At 39.4% G+C, this 24,500-nt stretch overlaps 2 protein-coding genes across 2 annotated transcripts; one reads left to right on the top strand and one right to left on the bottom strand.

Annotated features, from left to right (window-relative positions):
- Positions 1 to 1,345: 1,345 nt before the first annotated feature.
- Positions 1,346 to 12,807, top strand: LOC146485426 (uncharacterized). Its single transcript, XM_085103529.1, has 8 exons — positions 1,346 to 1,918; positions 5,764 to 5,835; positions 6,605 to 6,742; positions 7,513 to 7,555; positions 7,730 to 7,922; positions 10,315 to 10,916; positions 11,819 to 12,016; positions 12,126 to 12,807. The coding sequence occupies exons 1-8, from the start codon at positions 1,693 to 1,695 to the stop codon at positions 12,391 to 12,393; spliced, it is 1,740 nt and encodes a 579-aa protein (XP_084959655.1). The 5' UTR covers positions 1,346 to 1,692; the 3' UTR covers positions 12,394 to 12,807.
- A 372-nt stretch (positions 12,808 to 13,179) lies between these two features.
- Positions 13,180 to 18,491, bottom strand: LOC146485425 (cysteine-rich protein 1). Its single transcript, XM_085103527.1, has 4 exons — positions 18,361 to 18,491; positions 17,346 to 17,440; positions 14,947 to 15,045; positions 13,180 to 13,325 (listed from the first exon to the last, which is right to left on the bottom strand). The coding sequence occupies exons 1-3, from the start codon at positions 18,398 to 18,400 to the stop codon at positions 14,950 to 14,952; spliced, it is 231 nt and encodes a 76-aa protein (XP_084959653.1). The 5' UTR covers positions 18,401 to 18,491; the 3' UTR covers positions 13,180 to 13,325; positions 14,947 to 14,949.
- Positions 18,492 to 24,500: the final 6,009 nt, after the last annotated feature.

Raw genomic sequence — 24,500 nt, 5'->3', positions numbered from 1 at the left:
TGTCGTCAAAAAAATATTTTTGAGAAAATGGGGTGGAACCCCCAAGTATATAATTACTCTGGTATAAATAAGCATTTAATTATCTAAGGTCTTTGTTTCTATTAGGAATCCTCACCAACCGAAAAAATAAGCATGTTGAGAATGAGAACTGGTTATGGGAAGTCACTTATTTATCAAGCTCTATCGTTTGTTTACAATTCAATTCTTGAAGCTGCTGGTCACTGATTGTTGTTGTGGTTTCGCCGCTTGTAAATCTTATGAAAGACCAGGTAGACAAACTGGCAAATCTTGGAATTCATGCCGCTTCTCTCAGTGAAATCACTGAAGAAAATGCAGGGTGTTGTGGAAGGAAAAATTTCAATCGTATATGCACGTCCGGAAACGAAAATATCTCCACGGGTTATGATTTCCGTTGTTTCGCCGTATGTGATTGGCTTTACTTGTCATAATGAGTCAATGCTGATTGGTCTGTTCAGACAAAGGCAATTTGCCGACGAACGGAAGTGGCTCTTCGTTTCAGCAGACGTTCGTGGGGCAGGAACGCGTGACGAACCCCTAAGAACGTCTGCGTGGGAGGCTAATGTGTGAGGTAAAAAGTAAAAAACCACCAATATCCGGTGTTACGCAAATATTAGTATAAACAACACTTCCAAGGTAAATTCTCAATGCACCGTGAAGAAGGTTGGTTTGGCCAACCGAAGTATGGTACACAATCATTCGTTGTATCGGTCTCTGCTTTTATGACTTTTATATCGCCTGTACTGTGACCCAACGCCGCTTGCACTGGTATATTTCAGTTTTACGCTCTAGACTGGGCTGCCTGTGCTGTCTGTGCTCCATCCAACTGCCCGCTGGCCAAAGATATGATTTAACAAATAGATTCCATTTTGCCGTGCGTCTGTACTCTGATAACGCACAGATGACGTCAAAACGTGGTGAGAACAAAGAAGTACGCGGCTCCGCCTCGTAGCGTGACTGATGTTCTCACCACGTTTTGACGTCCTCTGTGCGTTATCAGAGTACAGACCCACGGCAAAATGGAATCTATTTGTTTTATACAATAACCAAGACATTTCAACGCATTTCGTGAGCGAGCATCGCGTTGCCTGAGCTGAGTCAAAAACTTTCCAGCAAACTCAGTTTTAGACTACTACAAACATGCAATTGTGATCTTCTAAATTAGAGTATAATCCGAAAGAATTTCACTAACAATATTTTCAAAACTAACCTTTATTCCGGAAGGAAATCCTGAACCCAAAATATTACAGCATGCAAGTCGCTTTACTGCGATTTGTAATCAATTACTCGCCATTACCAGATTTAATTTCTATCGGCGACATATCTCGACAAATATTTGCTTCCTTTTCACGTCACAACAAAGTTCCAGCTTTCCTATCCTGGTTGAGGTCACTCTCAGAACGGTCTTTGTCTAATTTTTTATTGGGCAGTTTCCCTTTCCTGCGAAAATTTGCCTGTGTTTGTCCGCTACTCGCAAAATCAGTTTGCAAAACTTTGTTGACCAGTCGCTCTGGCTGGACTCTAGATTCTGATCACGTGTGCCGGTCACACCACTCGATGACGTCAATCGTGCGTCAAAACTCTAATCACACACTCCTCTAGACCCATCACAACGCGAGTTTTACACAGTTCATTGTATAATGTTGAGTATTAACTGTTTATAAGCTCAACAAAATGACTTCTCCTTCGTCTCAAGGAACGTTTTTCCTATCTGAGGGAAATGATTTAGAATCGACACATCATGGACGCAGACGAACTCGAAGATGCACGCTATCTCGTGTGCAAGTCTTGCTGTGTGTTATCGTTGGGATGTTGCTTATTGCTGCCACAGGGATCTTAATGGCAATGTTTGGTCCCGGAACTAAGAACTTGAAGTATCGAGATCCTGAAGAATGCAAAGGTGAGTCTTACGTTCTCTAGGCTACAAGCAGTCTCTTCTTTTGTTCGAAAATTCGCGGGGAAGCACGCAAAAAACTTAGCGTGCAATTGTCGCTCGTACTAGCGACGAAGCCGCGGCGCAACTCGCTTCGTCGCTCGCCCCTCGAATACCGTGGTTGCTCAGTTTTTTGCGTCCTTCCCAGCGGATTTTCGAGCTAAAGAGAGACTGCCTTCAGTCTATACGTTCTAAAAGTCGAAGCCGCGGCGCAACTCGCTTCGTCGCTCGCCCCTCAAATATCGTGGTTGCTCAGCTTTTTGCGTCCTTCCCAGCGGATTTTCGAGCTAATGAGAGACTGCTTTCAGTTGATACGTTCTCAAAGTCGATATATGGCTGACATGCGTGACACACTCGAAAAGAACTTAATGAGCTCAATTCAATTCAGTTTTTGTAAGAACTTTTATATATTTCTGAGATCAACTAAAATTTAAGAACATTCTAAGAACATTTCTCAGGCTGAGAGTCAGTAAAGAATATTTTTATTTTCTTCATTTTTCGATCTTGTGCTGTAAATGTTGTGTACATGGCAAAATAAATATTGTATTGTATTGTATTGTATTGTGTTGTATTGATCAAATGTTTTAAAATGAACAGTATAAATTCGGATAAAAAAAAGAATCCCGGGAACAACACAAGTAAGATTTCAGTCTGTACAGTCCAATATAACCCAAGTAATAGCACAGGTAGCCCAAGCTCTGTGTTTATAACACCTTATTTGAGTGTCACGATGAGTGTTACACAATGGCGTAAATTATAAGGGTTTGTATGGGAATTTACGAACGTGTTTAGGAGTCGAAAATAAAGAGCACAAATTGAACAAAAATGCCTTAACCTTGTCTCCTTGAGATCTTACTAGTGTTTGTGTGGCGTATTTTGGCCTTTCCAGCGCGATTTCAGCGGGTTTTAGGATCGCTGTTTTCTTCTCTCTATAAACTACCATAGTTTTCTAATGTTCTCGCTGGCGTCGTCGTCGTCGCCCCTTAAGGTCCCTAATAACAACTTAGAGCAATAGTAGCTGAATAACAATGGATGGTTTCTGTAGCATGAAGTAACTACAGCTGCAGGAGTATTGCCACTCCCTGTGGATGGGATACTTGTCCATACCAGGGTTACCCCCAGCAGTATGCCGCCGGTACTCATTTAGAAACCTGGTTGAAGAGAGACCATGTGGAAAAATATTTCTTGTCTAAGGAAACAACACAGAAAGGAAGAGACAAACCTGGCCTCCAGCCAATGAGCCTCCCTCGCAGACGTTCTTTTGGCTCGTCACGCAATCTTTCCTCCCCGAGACATAAACATAAACACAGAAGAACAATTAATACCAAACAGAGAATAAAGAACACGCAACAGCCAGGACGCCTTTAACAAGTTTAAGTTTTCCTTTTTCCTAGATTAATAACCGAGTGGAACTCACTGCCCGCTGACTTAGTAAATTGCAAGTCATTATCTGATTTTAAGTTAAATTTAAAGCACGTGAAATAAGTGAAGGAAATTATAGTAAACAAGACGCATATGTGCGTGAACTTGGGCCTCTTTCCTGGCATATCCAGCTGTAAACGCCAGAAAGTTGACATGATAAAACCTCAGTTGTCATTTGCCGATTGTTTTACAGCATAGTATAAGCAAGTATATTGTAAGGAATGTATATTCCTGGTCTAAATTTTACTCTCTGTCCGTTTTTTAAGCCCGGTCTATAGTCCGCGTTTTACACTGACCGATTAAATAATAAATTTTAGAATCTAATAAAGGTTCTGACAGCAAAATCGTGTGCATCTATGTGGCCAACAGGATTTAGCAAAGCGAGCAGGGATAAGTTTTTGTTTTTGGAAAAAAGGGAATTCTGATTGAAATTGGTGTTTCGTGGGAATTTTTCTTTGTCAGTATCTTTAACCCATTAATCGATGAAATTTGTCCCGCGTCACATAGTCAAATTTGATCCGTCTCGAGTGCATGTGTTTGTTTACGCAAGATTACGCAGTTGTCACGTTTTGTCAATTAAACTAGAAAGAAAAACAGACAGAATGCTTTCCTAAAGGAAAAATTTATTCAGAAAAGTCTTTGTTTACGCCTAAGAAAGAAACGCTTATAATTCTAAATGCCAAACGCCGAGAGACACGAAAGCGATTTGAAGAACTACCAGTCCATTTCGAAGCGAATTTATCAACCCGTGCGTGGCACGTTTTTCAAATTTTCCGCAGAAACTGTTTAGAATATAAAGAATCGGTCAATTAGAATAGTATTTCAGTACAAATTCACGATCAAACCTGTAATTTTTCGTTGAATTCCCAGAAGTACTCAAAAATCTCGTAGAAAGTCCGTGGCCTCAATAAGGATTTGAGATGTCCGCGCTCCGCTAACTCGTCGCCTGGATAAAACAACAATTTGTACTCGAAGCACAGTTTCTTCGCCGTTATTTCTCGGATTTCCGCTATCGGAACTGTTGAATATTCCTTAATAGTTCTTCTTTCGATGTACCACTTCGAAAAGTTGTGTTTTCGTTCGGAAAACGCGAAAATCGGCGACTAAATAAATGTCCGACCCTTGCAAACCCATGCAGCGACAAGATACCTGCGCATGCGTTTTAAGGCCCAGACGGCGATTTGTGACTGAATGAGGAAAAAAAAAAAAAAAAAAAAACGAAGGGCAATTTTCAACTTGGTCAAGTAATTATAATTTTGAATTATCATCTATTTTTTGTTATTTGACATATTTACTTTTATTCAACTTATACATATGTACTTATATGTGTATATATATGTATATTTTATTTTAGCTTTTATAACAGTTGATGTCATGTCTTATATACCTGCCAAATTTTACTGAGTCAAACGCGTGAGATTTTTGTCTCGTCATGACCGGGATTTCTGAAAATGACCGAGCCTCTTCCGAAGATTTCCGACGGTTTTCCGAAGACTTCTGAACGCTGCCGAAAATGTTCGACGATATTCCGACGACCTTTGAACACTTACGATTCGAACGGATTGTAGACATTTGAAAGCTTTTTTGATTGTTATAAGGAGCAAAGAAATAATACATAACAAATCTGAAATGAAATTAAGTTTTTTTAGAACAACTCATCCGGATTTGTGAGTCAGGCATGAGAAATTGTCTTTGATGCGTGAGATTAATGTCTTTAGTCCGCAGGCGTGAGACTCACGCATAATGCGTGAGAGTTGGCAGGTTTTGTCTTAAGATTTTATCAACTTAATAAATGTAGATGTAGAGATTGCGTGACGAGCCAAAAAAGCATCTACGAGGGAGGCTACTTATCACCGCTCCTCAACCCAACATGTCATTGTAGAATGCTCAAATTACATAAACAATAACCAAATTGTTACCCTTGCATAATTTTTGCTCTAAAATTAAAAAGCGTCGATTTGAATTCAGCACGGATACTTCCCCACCCCACCCCCCAGGATACTCTAAACAGCAGGTAAGATATGTTACGAAACTTTTGGATACAGGGGACCACACGACGCAAAATAATCTATTCTGAATACGTTCCGTTGCCGGATCTCTTGTAGTAGAAATGCACGTGCCGGACGTCACTTTACGTGCAGATAAACCAAACTGATTGCAGGGCTGACACTACGGCCAAGGGCTTATTTATCTGGGCCAATATTTTAGCTAGTACAACTAGTCTTCTTCAGGGGCAGAGTTACAAATAAATAAGCCCTTTGCCGTAGTACCAGCCCTGCAATCAGTTTGGTTTAAGACATGTTCCTCTTGTCAGTCAAAACGCAAACCTCCTGTTCCCACCCCTATTTAATAGCAAGTGTCCCAAATTAAATTCATGTTTAATTTAACAGCAGTGAAGAAAGACAAGGAGGAAGCTATGACATCAAGTGACATACAATGTGACGTAGCCATTGTTGGAGGAGGTAAGTCATTAACGTTCCCAGGGTCCTCACTTTCTCTCTAAGGGAGGAGACCCTGGAAATGACAAAAAAGTTCGACATCAGGACATTGTTACTTCGTGGCAAAAAAAAAAAAATCCAATTCGAGACATTTGTCTACCAAAATTCCACTTTGAATTACTTTGAGAAAGAAACACTGCCCTGCAAAGGGAAATAATGTCTCTCAGCAAGAGTCCATTGGTTTTTATTTCGAATCAGGAGATCAAACTTTAGATTCAAAGCCAAAGAAGAACCGGTTCGTTCTGCACAATAGGTTAGTAGCTTAAACTTACGAATGACAAGTCGTAAGGATGGTCACATATTTTAGGATTTTATCACAAGCTCAAAGGTTCGAGCCATCTCCTGGAACATAATAAACAGCACCACAGGAAAGTACTGTTCAGAAGACATTTTAAGAATGGTCAAACTTTAGAAACTCTCTCACAGGAACATCTGTTATGGTAGAGCAAATAAGCAGCATTACAGGAAAGCACGGCTCAGTAACTTTCATTCGAATTCCTCGCACTTCGGGATTTCATCATCCACGCTCTAAAAACTTAGAAACACCTTTCACTTGTGCAACATTATCAAACAGCAGCACAGATGATGACTGAAGAGATCACAGCTTAAAAGGCACCAAATATGATTTCATCCACGGACTTAATACTTGCAACCACATCCCATCATTCGCAAGGCTTCATCGACCGAACTAACTGGAGTTAATATATTTACACAGTATTTAATTCTTAAACAGGTCTATCAGGGCTTTACATGGCTGAAACACTGTTAAGGAAGAAGAAGGAAACTAATGTGTGTGTTTTTGAGAAGGAAAGTCGATTCGGAGGCAGAATACTTGACCATTGGTTCGCTCAAGCTCCCGATGTAGCTGTTGGTGAGTCCTCTTGTGAAAACAGGTTTGCCTTCACAAAAGGAAATGCGGACGGACGGGAAAAACTCTTCAATAACCTCTTTGATAAAGGCCTTTTCCTGAGGGAACACTCTTAAGTTCATTCTAGAGGCATCATGCGTTTCTATAAAAACGGCCATTTATTTAAGTTTCAGACCGTCTGAAGGAGGGTCCTGGCTCAGATGCATAGAACGTCTTTAGTCGTTTGTTATTTAATTAAGTCAAACGTAGAACGTTTCGATTCGTGAACTTAATTCTTCCACTGCTTTAAATTAAATCTCGTAGAAAGTTCGAAGTTTGACCCGGTGCCAGTTGTTCCTGTTGATCTTGTTCAGCACATGATCCCACAGCCAACCTGATGCTGCACCTGCGAATTATGTTAAGTTTGTTGGACTCCATTAGAGCGGTTTTTAGTTGTGTCGAAAGTAATTTCGCGTTTCCTTTGATTTTCCCTTTGCTACGCTCTGTGATTGGTTAACAAAACTCGTGCCACTTTGTCAACCAATGGGAATCCAAACCAAAGCTAATCGTGTTTTCGCCGCACGCGTTTTCCCGCGCTTGGCGCCAGCTACATGTATTTGCTTCGAATTCTGATTGGCTCGTTGTGTTGTTTACATCTGCTGTGATTGGTCAGAGTAATTACTTTGGTTTTGGTTTTACAACAGTCAATTAGAAACTGCTGTAACATAGCCACATTGTATTGCTAGCTCAGTGATATTTCGACCTGACGTTGCTCAATTTATTTTCTATTCTAGGATTGGGCGCTTGGAGAGTTGACACCAGTAACACAAATATGATGCAAGTGTTTGTTATTTTTTATTGTTGTTGTTGTTGTTGCTGTTGTTGTTCTTGCTGCTGCTGTTGTCAATATTGAGGTGAAGTAATGTACAGTGGTGGTTTTATAAGCAATAAGCGCATCAGTATAATCAACGCTAACGAGCCTTCGTTTTAATTCTCTGCTCTTTCTTACAGAAATCTCATTCGTCGACTCAACATCCCAATCGTCGAATGGGATTATCATCGCCCCAGCTTAATAGAATCTCGCGGTGTATTCGCCAATAACACCAAGACAATAAAACAACAGGCGTTTCCTACACTAAACAAGGGGAAGTTCAAGAATATGACGAGTAATCAAATGTTCGACTATGCTTTTGCCGACGATCGCGTTTGTAATATGTTGTCGAAGACTGTATTTCATCCGACTCCTGCACACAGGCCGCGTGTGCTTTCTGGTTTTTACATAAACCTGTTAGCCTACTTAAATATGCGTATACAAAATATAACATACAATAGGTGCTAATTAGCACATGCATGCTGATATGTTACATCCCCTTCTTTTAAAAAGCTATGTTAATTGAAACGAAAACAAACAAAACAAAAACATTCATTCGAATAGGGTTCACTGTCTAGAGATCATGCATCATACTAATAATATCTACTAAAACAAGAGTCAGAGGTTAAGTCTTTCTGGTGCCTGGACTTCACGTCCCGAGCGAGATTTTTCTTGGACCCCCCTCGGTTTCTGCTAAGGTGGAACATTGTGGATTGGCGCTTGAGGCTCGTGCATTGCTTCTTCTCTCGTGGATTGGCGCTTGAAGATTGCGTAGCCATACTTCCTTGGGAATGTAGTTAGACAAGTTGTTTGCCAGGTTGTTGGAAGCATTGTTTGGTCTAAGATGGATCCTATTTCTTCGTAGTTGGGCACCAGCTCTAGTTTGTACAATAAATGAACGGGGTGTGTTTCCTTGATCTATGACTCTAGCACGGCTCCACGTTTTTCTCACTGGATCTTGTGCAAAGATGGCATGGTCCATGTGTATTTTAGGGAGATCCCTGGTATGCCTGTTGTAGTAGTAGCTCTGATTGTCTTGTCTCGCTTTGTGCCAATCTCTAACTTCTTCTTGGTTCTTTGATGGTCCAACAGTACCATTGAAGCATTCTGGGTACATCTCCATCAGTTCTTGCTTATTTCTGATTGGTGGCCGCTCTTTGAGTGGTACTTGACTTTCGATGTAATTCGGGCGTTTCTTTCGAGTACCTGAGCTTTGAGCTGGGGTCACGAAGCTGTTTGTCGGAGCAGCCTGGTCTAGTTGATTTGTCTTGAGTGAACAGTGTAATGAGATTAGTTTCAGTGCCGTGCATGCCTTTAGACCGAGAATAGCTGGCCCTGGAGTATCTGTGACGTAAAAAATGCAGTTTATCTTCTTCTCTTTGTACTTGCAAGGGATGCTTATAGTGCCAAGCTGCTTGACTATAGACCCCCCGTATGCTGAAAGGACGGCTTTGTTCTTTTCCAGTGTTTCTGGTTTGGGATTTCCTTCGTCGTCAAACTTCTCTGGGGCAATTATGCGCAGTAGCCTTACGGGTAAAACATTGCTCTGTGCGCCCGTATCTACTTTACATTGAAGATTAATTTTCCGCTTCTTTTCTGGCTGAGTTATCTCAAGTGTTGCAAAGGCTTCGTCGCGTGTGTCGTGTATCGAGTGTTGCGTGTCTTCTATGGCGTTAACCTCGATGCTACTGATTGTCAGAATTTCATCGTCGTCGTCGTCGTCGTCCTTATCCTCAATCGCGTGGATAACTTTTTTGAAGACCGACTTCGTTCCTTGGTTAAGTTGTTTCCGTTTGCCGGATCGGCAAACAGATTGCCAATGATTAGCTTTGCCACATTTTCGACATGATGTGCCGTAGGCTGGACATTTGTTCCTCGGGTGTTGTTTTCCACAGTTGTTACAGAACTCCCTTTCTTGTTCCCTACGAATGGCATTAATACTCCTGTCCTCTTGGAAGTTTCTGCTACTTCCTGCTAGTGTCTTCATGTGTTTACTTGTTGCCTCGTGGCTCCTTGCAATCTCAATAGCGGCCGCAAGGGTTAGTGATTTGTCTCGACTTATGAGAGACTTTTGAACATCAGGATTTCTTGATCCCCAAATAAGCTGATCTAGGACTCTGTCTTCAATTTCGGCGTTGTCGCGAAATTGGCACTTCGCTGCTAGATTTTTTAATCTTGAAATTAAATCATCCACTGGCTCGCCTTGCTCTTGTCGTATTCCTTGAAGCGTGTATCTATGAATTCGATGACTCGTTTTTGGCTCCAATTGATTTTCGAACCGTTCGAAAATAACGTCCGGCTTTTTCCTGTCTTCCTCCTTTGTGAATGCCCAGCTGTTGTATATATCCAAGCCTTTTTCTCCTGACCAGAGTAGGATGTAGCTCACTTTTTCTTCGTCGTCGGTGTCTTTGAGAACGCTTGAAAACATAAGCTGGCATTTTTGTTTGAATCTTGCGAATGCAATTATTGGGTCAGGGGCGTCCCAGTCCATCTGCGGCGATGCGAAAGACGTTGCTGCTGTCATCATTCGCTTATGTTGACCTCTCTCGACTTAACTTTAAGGATTATTCTTGTAAAACGCTGCCACCATGTAATATGTTGTCGAAGACTGTATTTCATCCGACTCCTGCACACAGGCCGCGTGTGCTTTCTGGTTTTTACATAAACCTGTTAGCCTACTTAAATATGCGTATACAAAATATAACATACAATAGGTGCTAATTAGCACATGCATGCTGATATGTTACACGTTTCAACGGCATCGTTGTTTACATCTGTGGATTCTTACATGTCCTACTATCTCAGCCCTGAAGCGTCTGAATTTCTTTCTGAGTTGTTGGGGTACAAGGGAGACTATACAGAAACTATCAACCCTGCGCCATACATAGAATTTTTGAAAGCATTGTTCTCAAGGTTTTCATTTACAAATCGACGACCATTAAAAGGCATGTCTGCAGTTATAGATGCACTTGTTCCATCCGTGAGAAGTTACGGGGGCAAACTCTATGCCGGAAGTGAAGTACTTTCCATCGAAAAGGTCGATACAAAATTCATTCTCAGGACAACGAACTTGACTATTTTTGCTCAGAAGATAGTTATCGCGACTCATCCGACTGCTTTCATGAAAGTGAAGGGAGGTGTGTCGGAAGAAATACATCGTGAATCCGTGTTCCAGTCTATAAAGATACAACCCGCATTCAAAGGAGCAGCGGTTTATCGCAACGCTTGGTGGGAAAAGACTGGGAATGACACTGAAAACCTCAATCTGGAACCGAGGCAGAAATTTATTTCTAACAGCAACTGCTTGGGAACGACAATGCCTTATGGGTAATTAAGGGCTCGTCAAAAAGTATCTAAGGTCAGGGTGGGAGGGGAAGGGCACTAGTTCATTATCCTAGCGGGGGTAGGATGTAGGAAGTCCCTGACACGGTCAGTTTTGTCAATGAAACCGAAATGTTGGGCAAACCCGTTACAATACATTTTCAGCTGTTCGAACAGCCAGACAACCAGTTTTAATTTCTGGGCGTTTGCTATAGCTTCTTAAACCATTGATTTTTTTTGTAAACCTTTATTTATTCACCGAAAAAAAGTAACATACAATAGACAGTTACAAAAATTAAAAATGTGACAAACTTACAAAATAAAAAATTTAACTGCTGAAGATAACTAACTGAAAAGAAACTATTGCACATGATCTACGAATATCAACAACTATAGAACCACACAAGAATAAAAAACAAGAAATAATTATTATCTTATGCTCTAAAGAATGCTTTTAAACTATTGATGATTCTTGGAGAGATGTAAAGCAAAAGTCCATGATAATTAAGATCACATTTTCTCTTTCTCGTTAGAGATTTTCTTTGTTTTCTCTTTAAGAATTATTAATGAGATATAGCAGTTGTTTTATTAAGTCTTTTGGCGATCCTGATACACACACACACAAAATAATCAAGCTATAATTCGCTCCTGTACGTGTCTGCTCATGCGATGCCTGCAAGGTAAATTGGTAATATCGTACCCAGATCTTCTCAATCTTTGAAGAGTGAGAAGATCTGGGTACGAGATTAGGTAAATTAGTTGGTAAGTGAAATTGTTAGGAGTTCAAACTGCGAGTGAAACCTCTGATTCCCGTATAAGACTTTACTGACCCCACCCCTCCCCCTCCCACCACCCCCAATATGTGGCACATTTCTATTTCTTAGATCATTCTGCGTTTCGTTTGTCAGGGGGAGAGGACCAAACGGGGAAGCTGTTCTCCATACCATGTACATGGACGGTGCATGTAGCAGAAGGTGGGGAGACAGTTTGAGGATCTCTAAATCTTCTGTGGACAGAGAACTAAAGAGGGCTTTAGAGTACAAGTTTGGAAGACCGGTACCAGATCCCCTGGACACAGTGTATCAATACTGGGACGAGGGGGCCTGGTAAGTCCACCATGCATTCTCAGTTTTTTTTTTCACCGTTGTTTACAGTCATTCCTTGCTCATAAAAAGTTTTATTCTCACCATTTTAATTTCTCCTATTTGTCTGTAGGCATTTTCAGAAGACAGGTTTCAATTACACTCTTGCAGACGTCAGTAACTGGGCCAAGCGCCCATTTCCAGCTCAAGACATATTTATCGTTGGAGACGCCTACAATACTCTCAGGGGGTGGACTGAGGGCGTTATTTTGTCAGCTAACAATGCGTTACGCGAAGGATGGCAAATTCAGGAAACAAGATCTTTAAGGAGAAAGAGTGACTTAACAGTTACATGGAGCGAGCTTTTGCTAGATTCTTCAAACGTTTTTGAGAGTCACTAAAGCATTAAACTTACTGGTGCATTGTCAAAGCTAACCGAATACCTGTCTGATAAATTCGCTAGCGTTAATACCATTCATAGACATAATCTGCGAGGTGCACAACATAACTTGTTTATTCCGCCACCGAACACTGAGGCCCTTAAGAAAAGTTTTCGTTATAGGGGCGCAGTAATGTGGAACCGTCTGTCAGCGGAGGCTAAGCAGGCCACTACTTTAAATAGTTTCTATTCCGCTATTATATTTTAGAATTTTTCTAACTTAGTTTTAGCACCTATTACAGGATTTTTCAATTGTGATTGTTAATTTTAATGTCTTAGCCTTTTAGCACTAGGTTTAATGCGCACGGCTCTTTAGAAGACCACTTTTTAGTGATAAGGATTCCGTGGATAAATAAAGTTGTTATTATTACCTTTACTGCGATGAGAGAAAAGTTGTACTGTAGATATGTTTATCTGGGTACGGCTGTTGAAAACTTCGATAAAACTAACTGGGAGAAACCTGTAAGATACGAAATACTTCTTGTAATTACTGGTGGAGTTTTTGCGCCTCTCAAACCACAACACGTAGCTGACGCAGGAGCCTGGCACGGATCATCGGCTTCTTTGATTGATTGATTGATTGATGGATGGATGGATGGATGGATGGATGGATGGATGGATGGATGGATGGATGGATGGATGGATGGATGTCATTCAATTTCGTTCGTTCGTTCATTCATTCGTTCGTTCGTTTGTTCCTCTGTCTATTCATTCCCAGCAGATGTGTCAAAGATCGTCACGTGAAATATGCAGTGCATGGGTATGTAATTTTATTTGCATGTGGTCAAATCCCTTTACACTAAAAAAAAAATCCGTCGAAAAAACTACAAAGAGAAAATTGTCTGGTCCTTGTTCTAGTCGTCTTCAACTGTTGTTTTCATGAACATCTGGAACCTGCAAAGGAATATATTAAAGGTAACAGTGTGAAAATGAACAAATCAGAAAAGTTTGAAAGGAGGGACAACATCTTAGACATGATTATGACGCAGGATTCGGCAATCAAAAACTTAACGCGAAAATTACTGAGAGCTGTAACGCGAGACTCTATATACCAAATACCAGTTGCCTCAATCATTTGCGTACGGGCCTGTCAATCGTAGTATTTTAGCAGCTGCTTCAGTTTAAGAAACATGGATTTTATTTGATTTTACATTAGTATTATCTTAATGTTTCAATTTTATCGATAATTTTTTTTACCATGCAAAGGCGTATTTGTTATTTGACATCGCAGAAGCCTTTGGAAAGCTATGGCGCTGCAGAAATTTGCACCAGTGCTGTTATAGTTGTCAATTTTGTTCTCGTTATCGTCGTTATCATGTGATCACGTCATCCGTTGTCATGGTTGTGGTTATTGTTACAGTTGCCGCAACAGACAGAAAGAGCGGGAAAACTGGCGCATGCCAATAATGATTTCTTGTGGTTTGGTTTCTGATTGGCGGAATTGATCACGCGTTTTCCCTGATTGGATAACCTGAGAGCATGTTGCACAAGTAGGGTTAGCCACAAGTTGCCGATGAATCCCAAAAAAGTTGCCGATAAAAGTGTCTAAAAGTTGCCAAAAAGTTGCCGAAGTTTTTCTGCTTTTCGTACCTTTTTTCGGGTGTTAAAGATTAAAAATTCGCACATTGCTTCTTATCAAAACTTTATTTGTCAAAGACCAATGATAATATCAGAGGTTCTTTCCATTTCACTTGATCAACAAATAGTCTATCAGAATGACATCACAAAAATCAACCCATGGGGGGGCCTTAAGCCCTAATTATTGTATTTTAGAATAAATTGAATAAATGTCTATCGAAAACTGATCAATGTGGCTCAAAACGTGAAGAAAGTGGCTTCAAAGAGCCTCAAAAAGCCCAAAGTTGCCGAAAATTCTAAAAGTTGCCAAAAATCCAAAATTCTAAAAAGTTGCCGAAAATCTCAAAAGTTGCCGAAAAGTTGCCGAGCAACTTGTGGCTAAGCCTATGCATAAGCCTTGAATTGCTAACGATAGTCTTTGTTCGTTGCCGTGACAAGAACTCAGTGAAGGATTGGGACGACGTCAGGGTGAACAATTACTGTAAGAACAATGGAGTACTTCTGTCTCGAGACTACAATTGTTCCGAGGGTTACCATTTCGAAATTTTTTGTTTTGCTTCTCGGGATAGTATTTGTTTTAAATTGTTGGTAAGAAAAGTAAGTTTACTCTATGGTGAATTACAACAATAGGCCATTTTACAGTTGTGTGCTTTGTGACCTTTCCTTGCGTTGGAAGCGAGGCTGGGGGTGACCTTGTTTTGATACAAACCTCACTGCTTTCATATGTAAATGCAAACTAGTTAGCATAAGAACAGCATGATGTACATATGAAAAGCAGTGAGGTCTGTATCAAAACAAGGTCACCTCGCTTCCCATGCAAGGCCAGGTCACTTAGTACACAACTGTAAAATGGCCTATTGCTGGCGATCGATCGTATGGAAATCGCAAGCCTTTATATTTTGATGACCAGTCTTAAGCTTGCAAGGTGTTAACTTACTTGTTAGTATTTATGGGATTCTACTCCGCCTCGTCCGAAACCTCCTGGCCCAAACAATGCACTGTAACACGGCTTATTGCAATACGGCTTGCCGTTGTGCTGAGGAAACAACATAAATATAAGTTGATACTTAACAGTTCTTAGTTAGACTGACACAACCTGTGGCCCTCAGATTCCAGATTGAATTGGAATTTTGAACAATTCAGTAGATCGAAGGAAAACTGGAGAGAAACTTCTCGAAGCAACGACAAGAATCAACCCACATATCACGCCAAGCGGAGTTGGGAGGCGAACCCGGGCCACATTGGTGGGAGGCGACTACCTTCATGCCTTAATTTCTGTCAATATAGCTTGCGAATCCTTTCTTGTTCTGTATATTCACTTATTTGTCTACTACTTATTTAAGTCAGTTTTATTTTAGTTGCTGCTGCTGCTTTGTAAACTTTGTTAATAATGTCAATTTGTAAACACCAAAATTTATTTGCATTTACTTTAATATAGTCATACCCACCCACCTCGACTAGCTTTAGCTATTTGGGAGTAGGTATATACGTAACTTGTAACTCTCTGTTTTTAATAAAGTGTTGTTGTTGTTGTTGTTCATCGCTGCCCTCTCCCCCCCTCCCCTAAGGAAGGCCTGATCCTCTATAGAGCAAATAGAGAAAAGCATAGATTGGAAGAAGCTTATCCAGTAAATCGATCATTTCTTTCCTCACTTCTAGCCAAAAAAGTCCCCTTCACTGCAAATACACTTGGCAAATGCCCAAGAAAATAAAAAGCCAGTATTTCACGGTATCTGGCATCATTCCCGTGTTTGCTTTATTCCAAGGGGATTTACATCTCATTTGTGTGGAGAATGAACTGACCACAGAAAGGCAGTCACAAATATTTGTTTAGTAGGGAATTGTTCCAGTGATATCCCGAAAGTTAGTTTTGCCTGACTCAAATTAGCGACTCACCTGAATTAAGGCGGGGGTACACCTGAAAGCCGTGTTCACGCCGCTTAAAATCGGTTAAATGGAAATATCTCGTTCGCGTTTCAAGCAATACAAAAACCCTATGCTCGTTACACAAATCAATGTTTTGGGGTGTTTTGTAAATTTTTGGGTGATTTTTAGTTATATTTAAGAGGAGATAGTTTTTCTTAAATGCGTAATAAAATTAAGAGAAATAGGAAATATTGAAGATTTAGTGAAGTTTTAAAATTAGAATTTGTAGTTAATAATTAATAGATGGATACCAAGTTAGTCCACTAGCAACCTGGGGTGCTCTTGCGTGGGTATCAACTGTCTGTTAGTGTTCCAAAAAATCATTTTTTTTCTTCTATCCACTCTTAAAACCTCTTCAAATTTCACTCAAATTCAGGTAGAGCCCCGCCTTAAGGAATGGTTCTCACATAATATCACCATTTTTGGGGCACTTTTTGTCTAGCGTTTTTATTCCAGTTAGCCTGGCTTACAATTTGATGATCACAAATGGGGCCAAATTTTTTGACGATTTACCATGTTAGCTGTGGTCACATGATCACCCACGCCCTAATTTATGCAAAATTTTATATATTTTGATTACAACCTGATAATTAACGTCAAAAATTCCAAAGAGCCAGATAAACTGTATCGAATTTGTTAAGGGTCATCTTTTAAATTGAATTTTAAATTTTAACTAGTTTTGCAACTATTGTGAACTTTTAGGTACATAAAAATTGGATAGTTTCTCTTGTATGTTAAAAAAACAGTCGAAAGAAAAAGATGTTTCATTAAATGCCAGCTCTTTATTCGTCAGCTAATGATTCTGCTGATTTTTTTATCCAATGAATAAAATCGTTGTTATAAAGCATGACATTCAAATGACAATATCTGTTCCTGCAGTTAGACCTTCCAATTTTTTTTCTGCCGTGAAATCACAATTTTATCTAGAAATCAAATGGCCGGCATTTGAACTCATTTTCGTGTCGCGAATTACCACAGGTACCTACAGCTCCACAGGAACTCCAAGCTCTACGAGCCTTTGTAAAAATAGTCTTCCACTTTCTCTACCACAGCAAAAAGCGTCATTTGTTTGTTTGAGGTCAAAGAAAGACAAAAAATGTCTTTACGTCATACAAATCGTCTTTGTTCATGATTCATTTAAACAATTATCATTCAAATTATTTCTCCTAAGGTGCAATAGAAAGTTCTCAGTGTTCTAGAAGAGAGAAATAATAGTTTAAAAAATCCATGGAAAATACGGGTTATGTTTTCATTACCGTTACCATGATACATACACTTTAATTTCCAGTGTGTTCAGACGCCAGTGAAATGCTTGATTAAGCATTCCCAAAATGCCAATATCACTTTGCTAAATTATTTTGCTGAAAAAGAAACTGCGAATAAATGTTTTCTGGAGAGTGCAAAACTAACCTCAGCATGGCCGCCTGATGTAAGCGTCTTGTTGCATTTTTCACATCTTAGACAGGGCCTGTGCCAATCTTTGCCCAAAGAAGTCACTTTCTCGGCTAAAAAACAAAGTAAACAACCCCGATAAAATATTTATGTTGCATTGTTTTTCTTGACACTTGTCTTGGCGCTAAAACAAAAACATTTTCTGAGTGTGCGCTTCAACCGGCTGCAAGCCTGGCGCAAAAACCTCGCAGGGCCTCGAAATTCTTTGCTACTTTGACCACCACACATATTTTATAGTCTGTACTGTAAATATTTTATCTTGTAATCATCTGATGTAACTATACTTTTCTTTCTATGTTAAGTTTATGTAAATAGTGTGAAATAAATGAACCATGAACCATGAACCTCGCGAAAATTTGCACCTTCGATGCTCTGTTACGACTTCGAACAAGGCTAGGCACACTAACATAGCCTGTGAATACTGAACCACAAAGTCAAATAAGTAAAGTTGTTTGCCTACCATTAAGCCTGATAGGGCATGAAATAATTCCATATCAAAGAAAGCTGAACATATTTATGCAAGCATTTTCTGTTCCCATAGATTTTTGCTAATAACTACGCGAATGAAATTGCATGAAATCATTATGGTGATAAAAAGCGAAGCCGAGCCTTTTCGGGCTGGCAATCGATGTCTGTGTCTTGGTGAAAAGGCTACAAGTTTAGTATGATATGTTTGATAATACACAGAGGCTCGATTCCCAGACAGAGAGAGTGAAACAAAGGCTTCGTTGCACGCAAACGGAATAAATAAATACAGAAGCCAATGGGCTCCTGATAAATACGATCTCACAAAAAGGAGTTGGACTTTAAACAAATTTCCATGCACTTTAACTCCTTCTTCGTTTCAAACTCTCGCTCACGCGCCTCTGTCTTTTCGTTTCGTAGCAACTGAAACGGAGAGGTTAAGCACAAATAAACTCCGCTCGATAATGACTGCAAAATGAGCACATCATTGTTCATAGTATAAACTTACCAAAGTAAACCTCCTTATTGCATTTTGGACACTTCGGCATGGCTGAAATGATCGCTGAAAAAGCTTGGAGACTTCGTTAAAGGAAGGTCGTAAATGCAATAACATCCACCCAAAGTCAATTTATACTCACGTTAAATTTTATTCAAAAAACGACAAAAGAAAATATTTACGTATGAAAGCTAATGTCACACGTCATATTTTTGCACCAATCGCCTGCATGATAATCCCCTGAACTAATGGCTGTTTACATAGATTGACTGTGGTGTCGGTGACCCCTTGTACTGTATCGATGCTGGACGCTCAATCACAACCTTTATCTAAGCAGTGGTCTTATGACTTAGCTGGGAAGAGGGAAGGGAAGGGGTGGGGAAGGGGGTGGGGTTAGGGGAGGGGAAGGGGGAAGGTAATCTCGTACCAAGATCTCACATTTCGACATTCCCGAACCGACTGAGATCAAGGTACGAGATTAGGGGGAAGGGGGAAGGGAAGGGAGAGTGGGTGGTGTGTGTGTGTGTGTGTGTGGGGGGGGGGGGGGGGGCATTGAGGTTAATTGTTTACTATTTACAAATATCTTCGGAAAGTCAGGTTGGAATGTCAATGGAACACGACTCTCTTGGGTCGTCCCAGTGAATCATTTTACGGAAGAAACGGAACTTTTAAAAAGTAAAAGGGATTAATGTAGTTTCTAAAGAAACTGTGGTGCCGGGTCGGTGGGGAGTGGACACGAATGCTTGGTTTATCAACAGAATTGAAAAGGTTTGGCGTCCTGTTCGCGCGAAAGTTTCATTAGCGTTTTGTGACTTTTGTTTATCTTAGGATCTGCGATTCAATCGAGTTTGGCAGTTCAATAAGCTTTGAATGACAGATAACTAGCAAAAGAAACATCTTGACAACGGTAGAAACCTGAGTAGGAACCAAGTTGATAGCCCAAGCCCCGCTCGTGGAAGTTTCTTAAGCCAATCAAATTGAACTTTGGTATGACAATAAAAATAAATAAATAAATAAATAAATAAATAAATAAATAAATATATATATAAATAAAATAATGGGAAATTTCAATGGATTCCACAGAGTAGCTCTTTTATCCACTGTTTCCAGGTCGAATTGGAATTTGGAAATGTTGTTTTTTTGACAAGAAGTGATTTGATAAAAAAAAAATCAGTTTCATACTGAGGGAGCGTACAAGCGAGAGAAAGACGAGAATTATAAAACTTGTGAGTCAGTTAAGTAAACAGTGAAGTTTGCGTAGAACGGGCTGGAGTCGTAATGCTTTCGAGTGGTATACCGTGAAATATCCCCACGAGTGACTTGATTTTTCTTAGTAAAATCAAGGCACGAGTAGGATATTCAAAGTATACTATGAGAATGTATTGAATAACTAATTCATCCCATGCCACTTATTGAATTAACTTTTCTGTTCGACGTTTGGTTCCAGGATTTAAAATTAAGGTCAAAACTGGGTATCCTTCTTCCATGCTTTAGTTGTTAACAGTAATTTTTTCTGAATGAAAATTTTGACCTGTCGCAGGCTTTTCAATGGATCTTTTGGCGGGAAAAAAATTGTAGGCCGCGTTGAAAGCCGGGATTTTTTTCGTAGAATACTACTTTTGCATTACGCAGAATATGCAACGGGCTTCTAGCTCTCTGATTGGCTGTATTCTCTATGGCATGGGATGAAATCCTATATCATAGGCTTTCTTGCGCGATTTCCATTTCTGGTCACCGTACTACCTCTACTTATCCAGTACTGCTTGAGGGTCAGTGTCCTGAAATTTTTGTGTCAGCGAATATGTCATGGTATAGAATAAACAAGAATACTTGAAAGAATAAATGTAATTTAGCGCGCTTTGGATATATGACATGACGCAGAATTTAAGCGTGGCGCCTGGCTATAATTAACAATTATTCCACGAGCGCGCGTTCGATATGAGATGATAGATAGCCAACGAGGCGCGTAGCGCCGAGTTGGCTATAATCATCTCATATCCAACAAGCGCAAGTGGAATAATTGTTTTATTAAAAACAATCAAGAAATATTGCTAGATCTTACTGATTTTGCTGTGCAAGCAGAAAATTTAATGGTCGCCATATCTCGGCCATGGTATAATGGCTCATATACCATAGCCGCTAAGCCAATCAAATCCCTCGAATTGCATTATACAATGATCCAGTTTTTAATAATGAACCCATATCCAATGAGTGCAAGTGGGACAACTTGTCAATTAAAAACAACCAAGAAATATTAATAGATCATGGTATAATGGCTCATATCCCATGGACTCTAAGCCAATCAAAACTCGAGAATTACTTCCCGTTTTTAATAATATATTCTACCACATTCTCAACGCGTGGAGGCTTTACGTAATGTTTAAAACACGAGCAGTAGTGTTTTATCGGGATTTAAAAACCACGAGGCGAAACCATGTGGTTTTAGACCCGATAAAACACTTGCTGCAAGTTTTTTTAACGGCTTCAAAAACATTTCTGGAAAAGCGTGTGTCAAGAGAGTCTGAAACAATGATGCTTTTGTGAACATTGGAAATTAGCATACGAGAAAAACATAAAACACCGCATACTAATAAGGACGTGATGTTTTATCGACCATTTGATAAGTCAATGGGCTTATGAATTATTAATGAGATTTGAAGTAGCCATTGCCATCATCTCACTGGTATTGTTTAAGCGGCTCCAGTCACCTTGAAAGCTGAGATTCGCCTGATAACGTAGCTTCCCAGGCAGTCGCTGGTAGGGAAGTCTTTCTCTGTGGGGGTGGAGGGAGAAACGGGTGCTGATTTTCGAGACCAGGCCCCAGTTGTTCAAAGAGCGGATAACTTTATCCACTGGATAAGTCACTATCCAGCGGAGCAAATGCACTCAACTAACGCTTTTGGCAAGTTTTCCACACAATCCCACACTTAAATTTGACATACGCTTCTACTCTATCCACAAATTATAAGGCTATCAGGAAATTCTTGCACACATTTCATCTGCGGGATAACGACCTATCCAGTGGATAAAATTATCCGCTCTTTGAACAACTGGGGCCTGAACGATTGTGTGGGCGGCTACTAAGCTTAGGGATGAGGTTTGTACAAGAGGTACTGGGATTTCAATCACACAATTAACATAAGGTTTCTGTTATACATTTGTACCCCAACCCGTTTATTTCCCCGCCCAGATTACCCTATTCTCCTACGCAGTCGTTGGGAGGAGAGTTGCGTGACAAAAAAAGCATGTTCTTTTTTCCCGCGAAAACTGACGTCATTGTCAATTTTGTGTTACTTGATTGGTTTGTTCGCTAGACCGCAAACACAAAGGGAAAGGAATGAGGTACGGTTTTCTGCAGCCGTTTGTTGGAGAAGCATTGCGTGGCAACACAAAGAATATTACCCCAATCAAATAAATAGAATGCTGATTCACTAAATAAGGAAGTACCGTTTCACTAACCGGAAGTGTAATGAAGAGAAGAGAACACAGTTTCATGCATAACAAAACTTTTTTATCTTTTATAGTCAATGATATAAAACAATCTATCCACAAACATTAAAATATTTTACATTTCTTTGAAGTGGAATGTCTCCTCTAAAAATCATCCATTCCACAAGGCAATAAACTTCAAGAAATAAATCCCTTAAAAAGAGGTATGGTCAACCCTGTATGCTCCAATAGTGAGGAGCATTGAACTTCTCAAAATATCACTGCCAATCACATTCAGGTTATGAGAAAAAAGAAAATGATCACCAAAGATGAAACATCTTGATGTTTAAGTGAATTCTCCCAACTTGTACTATGAGGAATAAATGGAGGACAGTGAGGAGATTTTGATATTGGGGCACAAAGGGTTAGTGGTTGCATGATTTGACGTGACATGATGTCACTGAGATTTCGAAATGAACGCAATTAGATTACCAGCTTTCAACAGACATTTGATTTGACCATGCAGGCTTCAAATTGGTTGCTTAGTTATTAATGTTACACATTCTTGGAAGTAATTACACAGTGTTGTGCCATATTTGTAAAAAAGAACATGATAAGAAAGTGTCACAACAAGAAAAGTAATTTAAGTGAAAACTTTGACTGGGAAAATTGAACCAATTCAATGTAAACAAATGTTAACAGAATAATATTGATTCAAATCCTAAAACGAGAATGTTGGCGATGGGAAAGTCTAAGATGATAATTTTTGTGGTATTTGAGTTTTTCAGATCAAAAAATCCTAGCTATTTTCTCAAATCATTTTCCGATCCGTTTCACCACCTTCTAATAATTACTGTAACCTGACATTAGGTAGATACTCCTAAATAACTTCACAAAAAGAATTCAAATATCCATCCAAAACTCTATGTGAATGTTATGACGAAGTCTACCGAAAGCAGTAATGAAATTAAGAATGAAGAAATTGGCAAACCCTCATTGCACCAATGCAGCTGACTCTTTCTTGATCTGAAAAAACTCAAACACAAAAAAGTTCATCCTACTGTGACAAAATAAGTTAGATTGAAGTACTGGTAACAGAACTAAGATTTCAGTCAAATGGACATCTACGATATGGTCAAAAACCAAGTTTCCTGACTTCACTATTATTAATAACCCAGATTGCAAGTAATCTTTCCAACTACTCAAGTCTTTGAATAATTTAACCATTTTATAGTTAGCACATAAAATTAATTTTCAATTACTTATATCCATGTTTCTAAGAGAACTAGTGTGAAAAATTGTTTTATGCCAAGACAACGGCCACTTTCCTTTGATATGGTTGCGTTCATTCTAGGAGGAGGAGAGGGCGGTTGACTCCCATATAAAAATGACATGGGTGATTGTCAGAAATTTTGAAAAGAATCTCTAAAAGGAACCCAGAATTCTGTTTTGTGGGTGTGGTTCAGACAATTTTTTACCTTCAAGAGGTACTAAATCTGTTGACTGACATTTACTTCCTCTTATATTTTTAAGCTCAATACCCTTAAAGCTATCACGATAACTCTGACAGAAGTCATTTTTAAATTTTAGCACCCTAAGGGGTACCAAACCGTGAATTTTCACCCCAAAAAGGAACAATGATCACCCACGTCAATTTTATATGGGAGTCTACCCCCCCCCCCCCACCTCCCCTTCGCGCATTTATTCTCCCGACTTGATATACTCGACAGTGCATGGCTACCATAAAGAGAAGAGTTGAAAATCATTCCAAGATATTTCTTTAACAAAGCGCCGAGGAGACTGAGCAGTAGAAGATAACTTGCAGTCCTCTACTAACAATAATATTCATTGTCTGTCTTAAGAAGCATATTGTACAGAGCAACACAGAATTTTACATAAATATTTTACACTAAGTAGCAAGTCTTGCTGCTTACATTAAATTCTTTGGTAGCAATATTATTACTGAAAAACAACAATATGGATTCTCTATTAACAAACAGCAAAATAAATGAATCTATCTTGGACATCTAAGCTCAATTAATTAAAAACTGAGATCAGTTTGTCCTCTATTTTATAAACCAGAGGCATCGTGTCTTTGTTTTTTTAAAAGAAAATCCTTAGTTAATTAGTAGTTTATAAATGACTCAAAAGATGAGTAAAACCTTCATATTCTTTTAAACAAGAATAAGCGAATTAAATCCTATTGTTTTTCTTGGCATGTATATGGTCCTTTAAAACATAAATTAAGGTAGCAAAGTTTTCCACTATCCCTGATTGCTAATGAAAAGTTCTCTTTCAGTCCAAAAATCAAACATTAAAAATCAGTTGATGTGGTTGAAATCTTTGAGTCTTGTGGATGAAACAAATGGAAACATTTAGGATTTTATATAATTATAATAATATTATAATTACTATGAATTAAATCCTAAATGTTTCCATTCCAATGAAAGCTACTGAACTTAATTTCTTGAAGTACAGTTTGTTATGCCGCACACTTGGAGATTCTGTGGATGAAATCCTGAAGTGTGGTCATTCAAATGAAAGCTTCTGAGTACTACAGTCCTGTGGTATCTTGGTTATGCTGTGCAAGGTGGTCTACCATTTGCATGAATGGATGAAGTCGTTAAGGGCGACAACCATTGAGCAGGAATTTGTGACAAAATTATTCCCTAACACCTTGCAATAATTATAGTTTTGGATTTGTCTGCTAGAAGTTTATACAC

This window comes from Pavona decussata, unplaced genomic scaffold (assembly GCF_977016875.1).
Source record: "Pavona decussata unplaced genomic scaffold, jaPavDecu1.1 SCAFFOLD_26, whole genome shotgun sequence".
NCBI lineage: Eukaryota > Metazoa > Cnidaria > Anthozoa > Scleractinia > Agariciidae > Pavona > Pavona decussata.
Note: the sequence above shows the minus strand (reverse complement) of the source record. Positions and strands in the feature narration are given on the sequence as shown.

What these genes read in the sequence shown, in the direction of transcription:
- LOC146485426 (XM_085103529.1), top strand. Translation starts at nt 1,693, where the DNA reads ATGACTTCTCCTTCGTCTCAAGGAACGTTTTTCCTATCTGAGGGAAAT. An exon ending in AGCTCCCGATGTAGCTGTTG is followed by an intron (nt 6,743 to 7,512) that starts GTGAGTCCTCTT and finishes TTTCTATTCTAG; the next exon opens with GATTGGGCGCTTGGAGAGTT. An exon ending in TACTGGGACGAGGGGGCCTG is followed by an intron (nt 12,017 to 12,125) that starts GTAAGTCCACCA and finishes ATTTGTCTGTAG; the next exon opens with GCATTTTCAGAAGACAGGTT.
- LOC146485425 (XM_085103527.1), bottom strand. Translation starts at nt 18,400, where the DNA reads ATGCCGAAGTGTCCAAAATGCAATAAGGAGGTTTACTTTG. An exon ending in CAATAAGGAGGTTTACTTTG is followed by an intron (nt 17,441 to 18,360) that starts GTAAGTTTATAC and finishes TTTGTTTTTTAG; the next exon opens with CCGAGAAAGTGACTTCTTTG. An exon ending in CATCAGGCGGCCATGCTGAG is followed by an intron (nt 15,046 to 17,345) that starts GTTAGTTTTGCA and finishes TTGTTTCCTCAG; the next exon opens with CACAACGGCAAGCCGTATTG.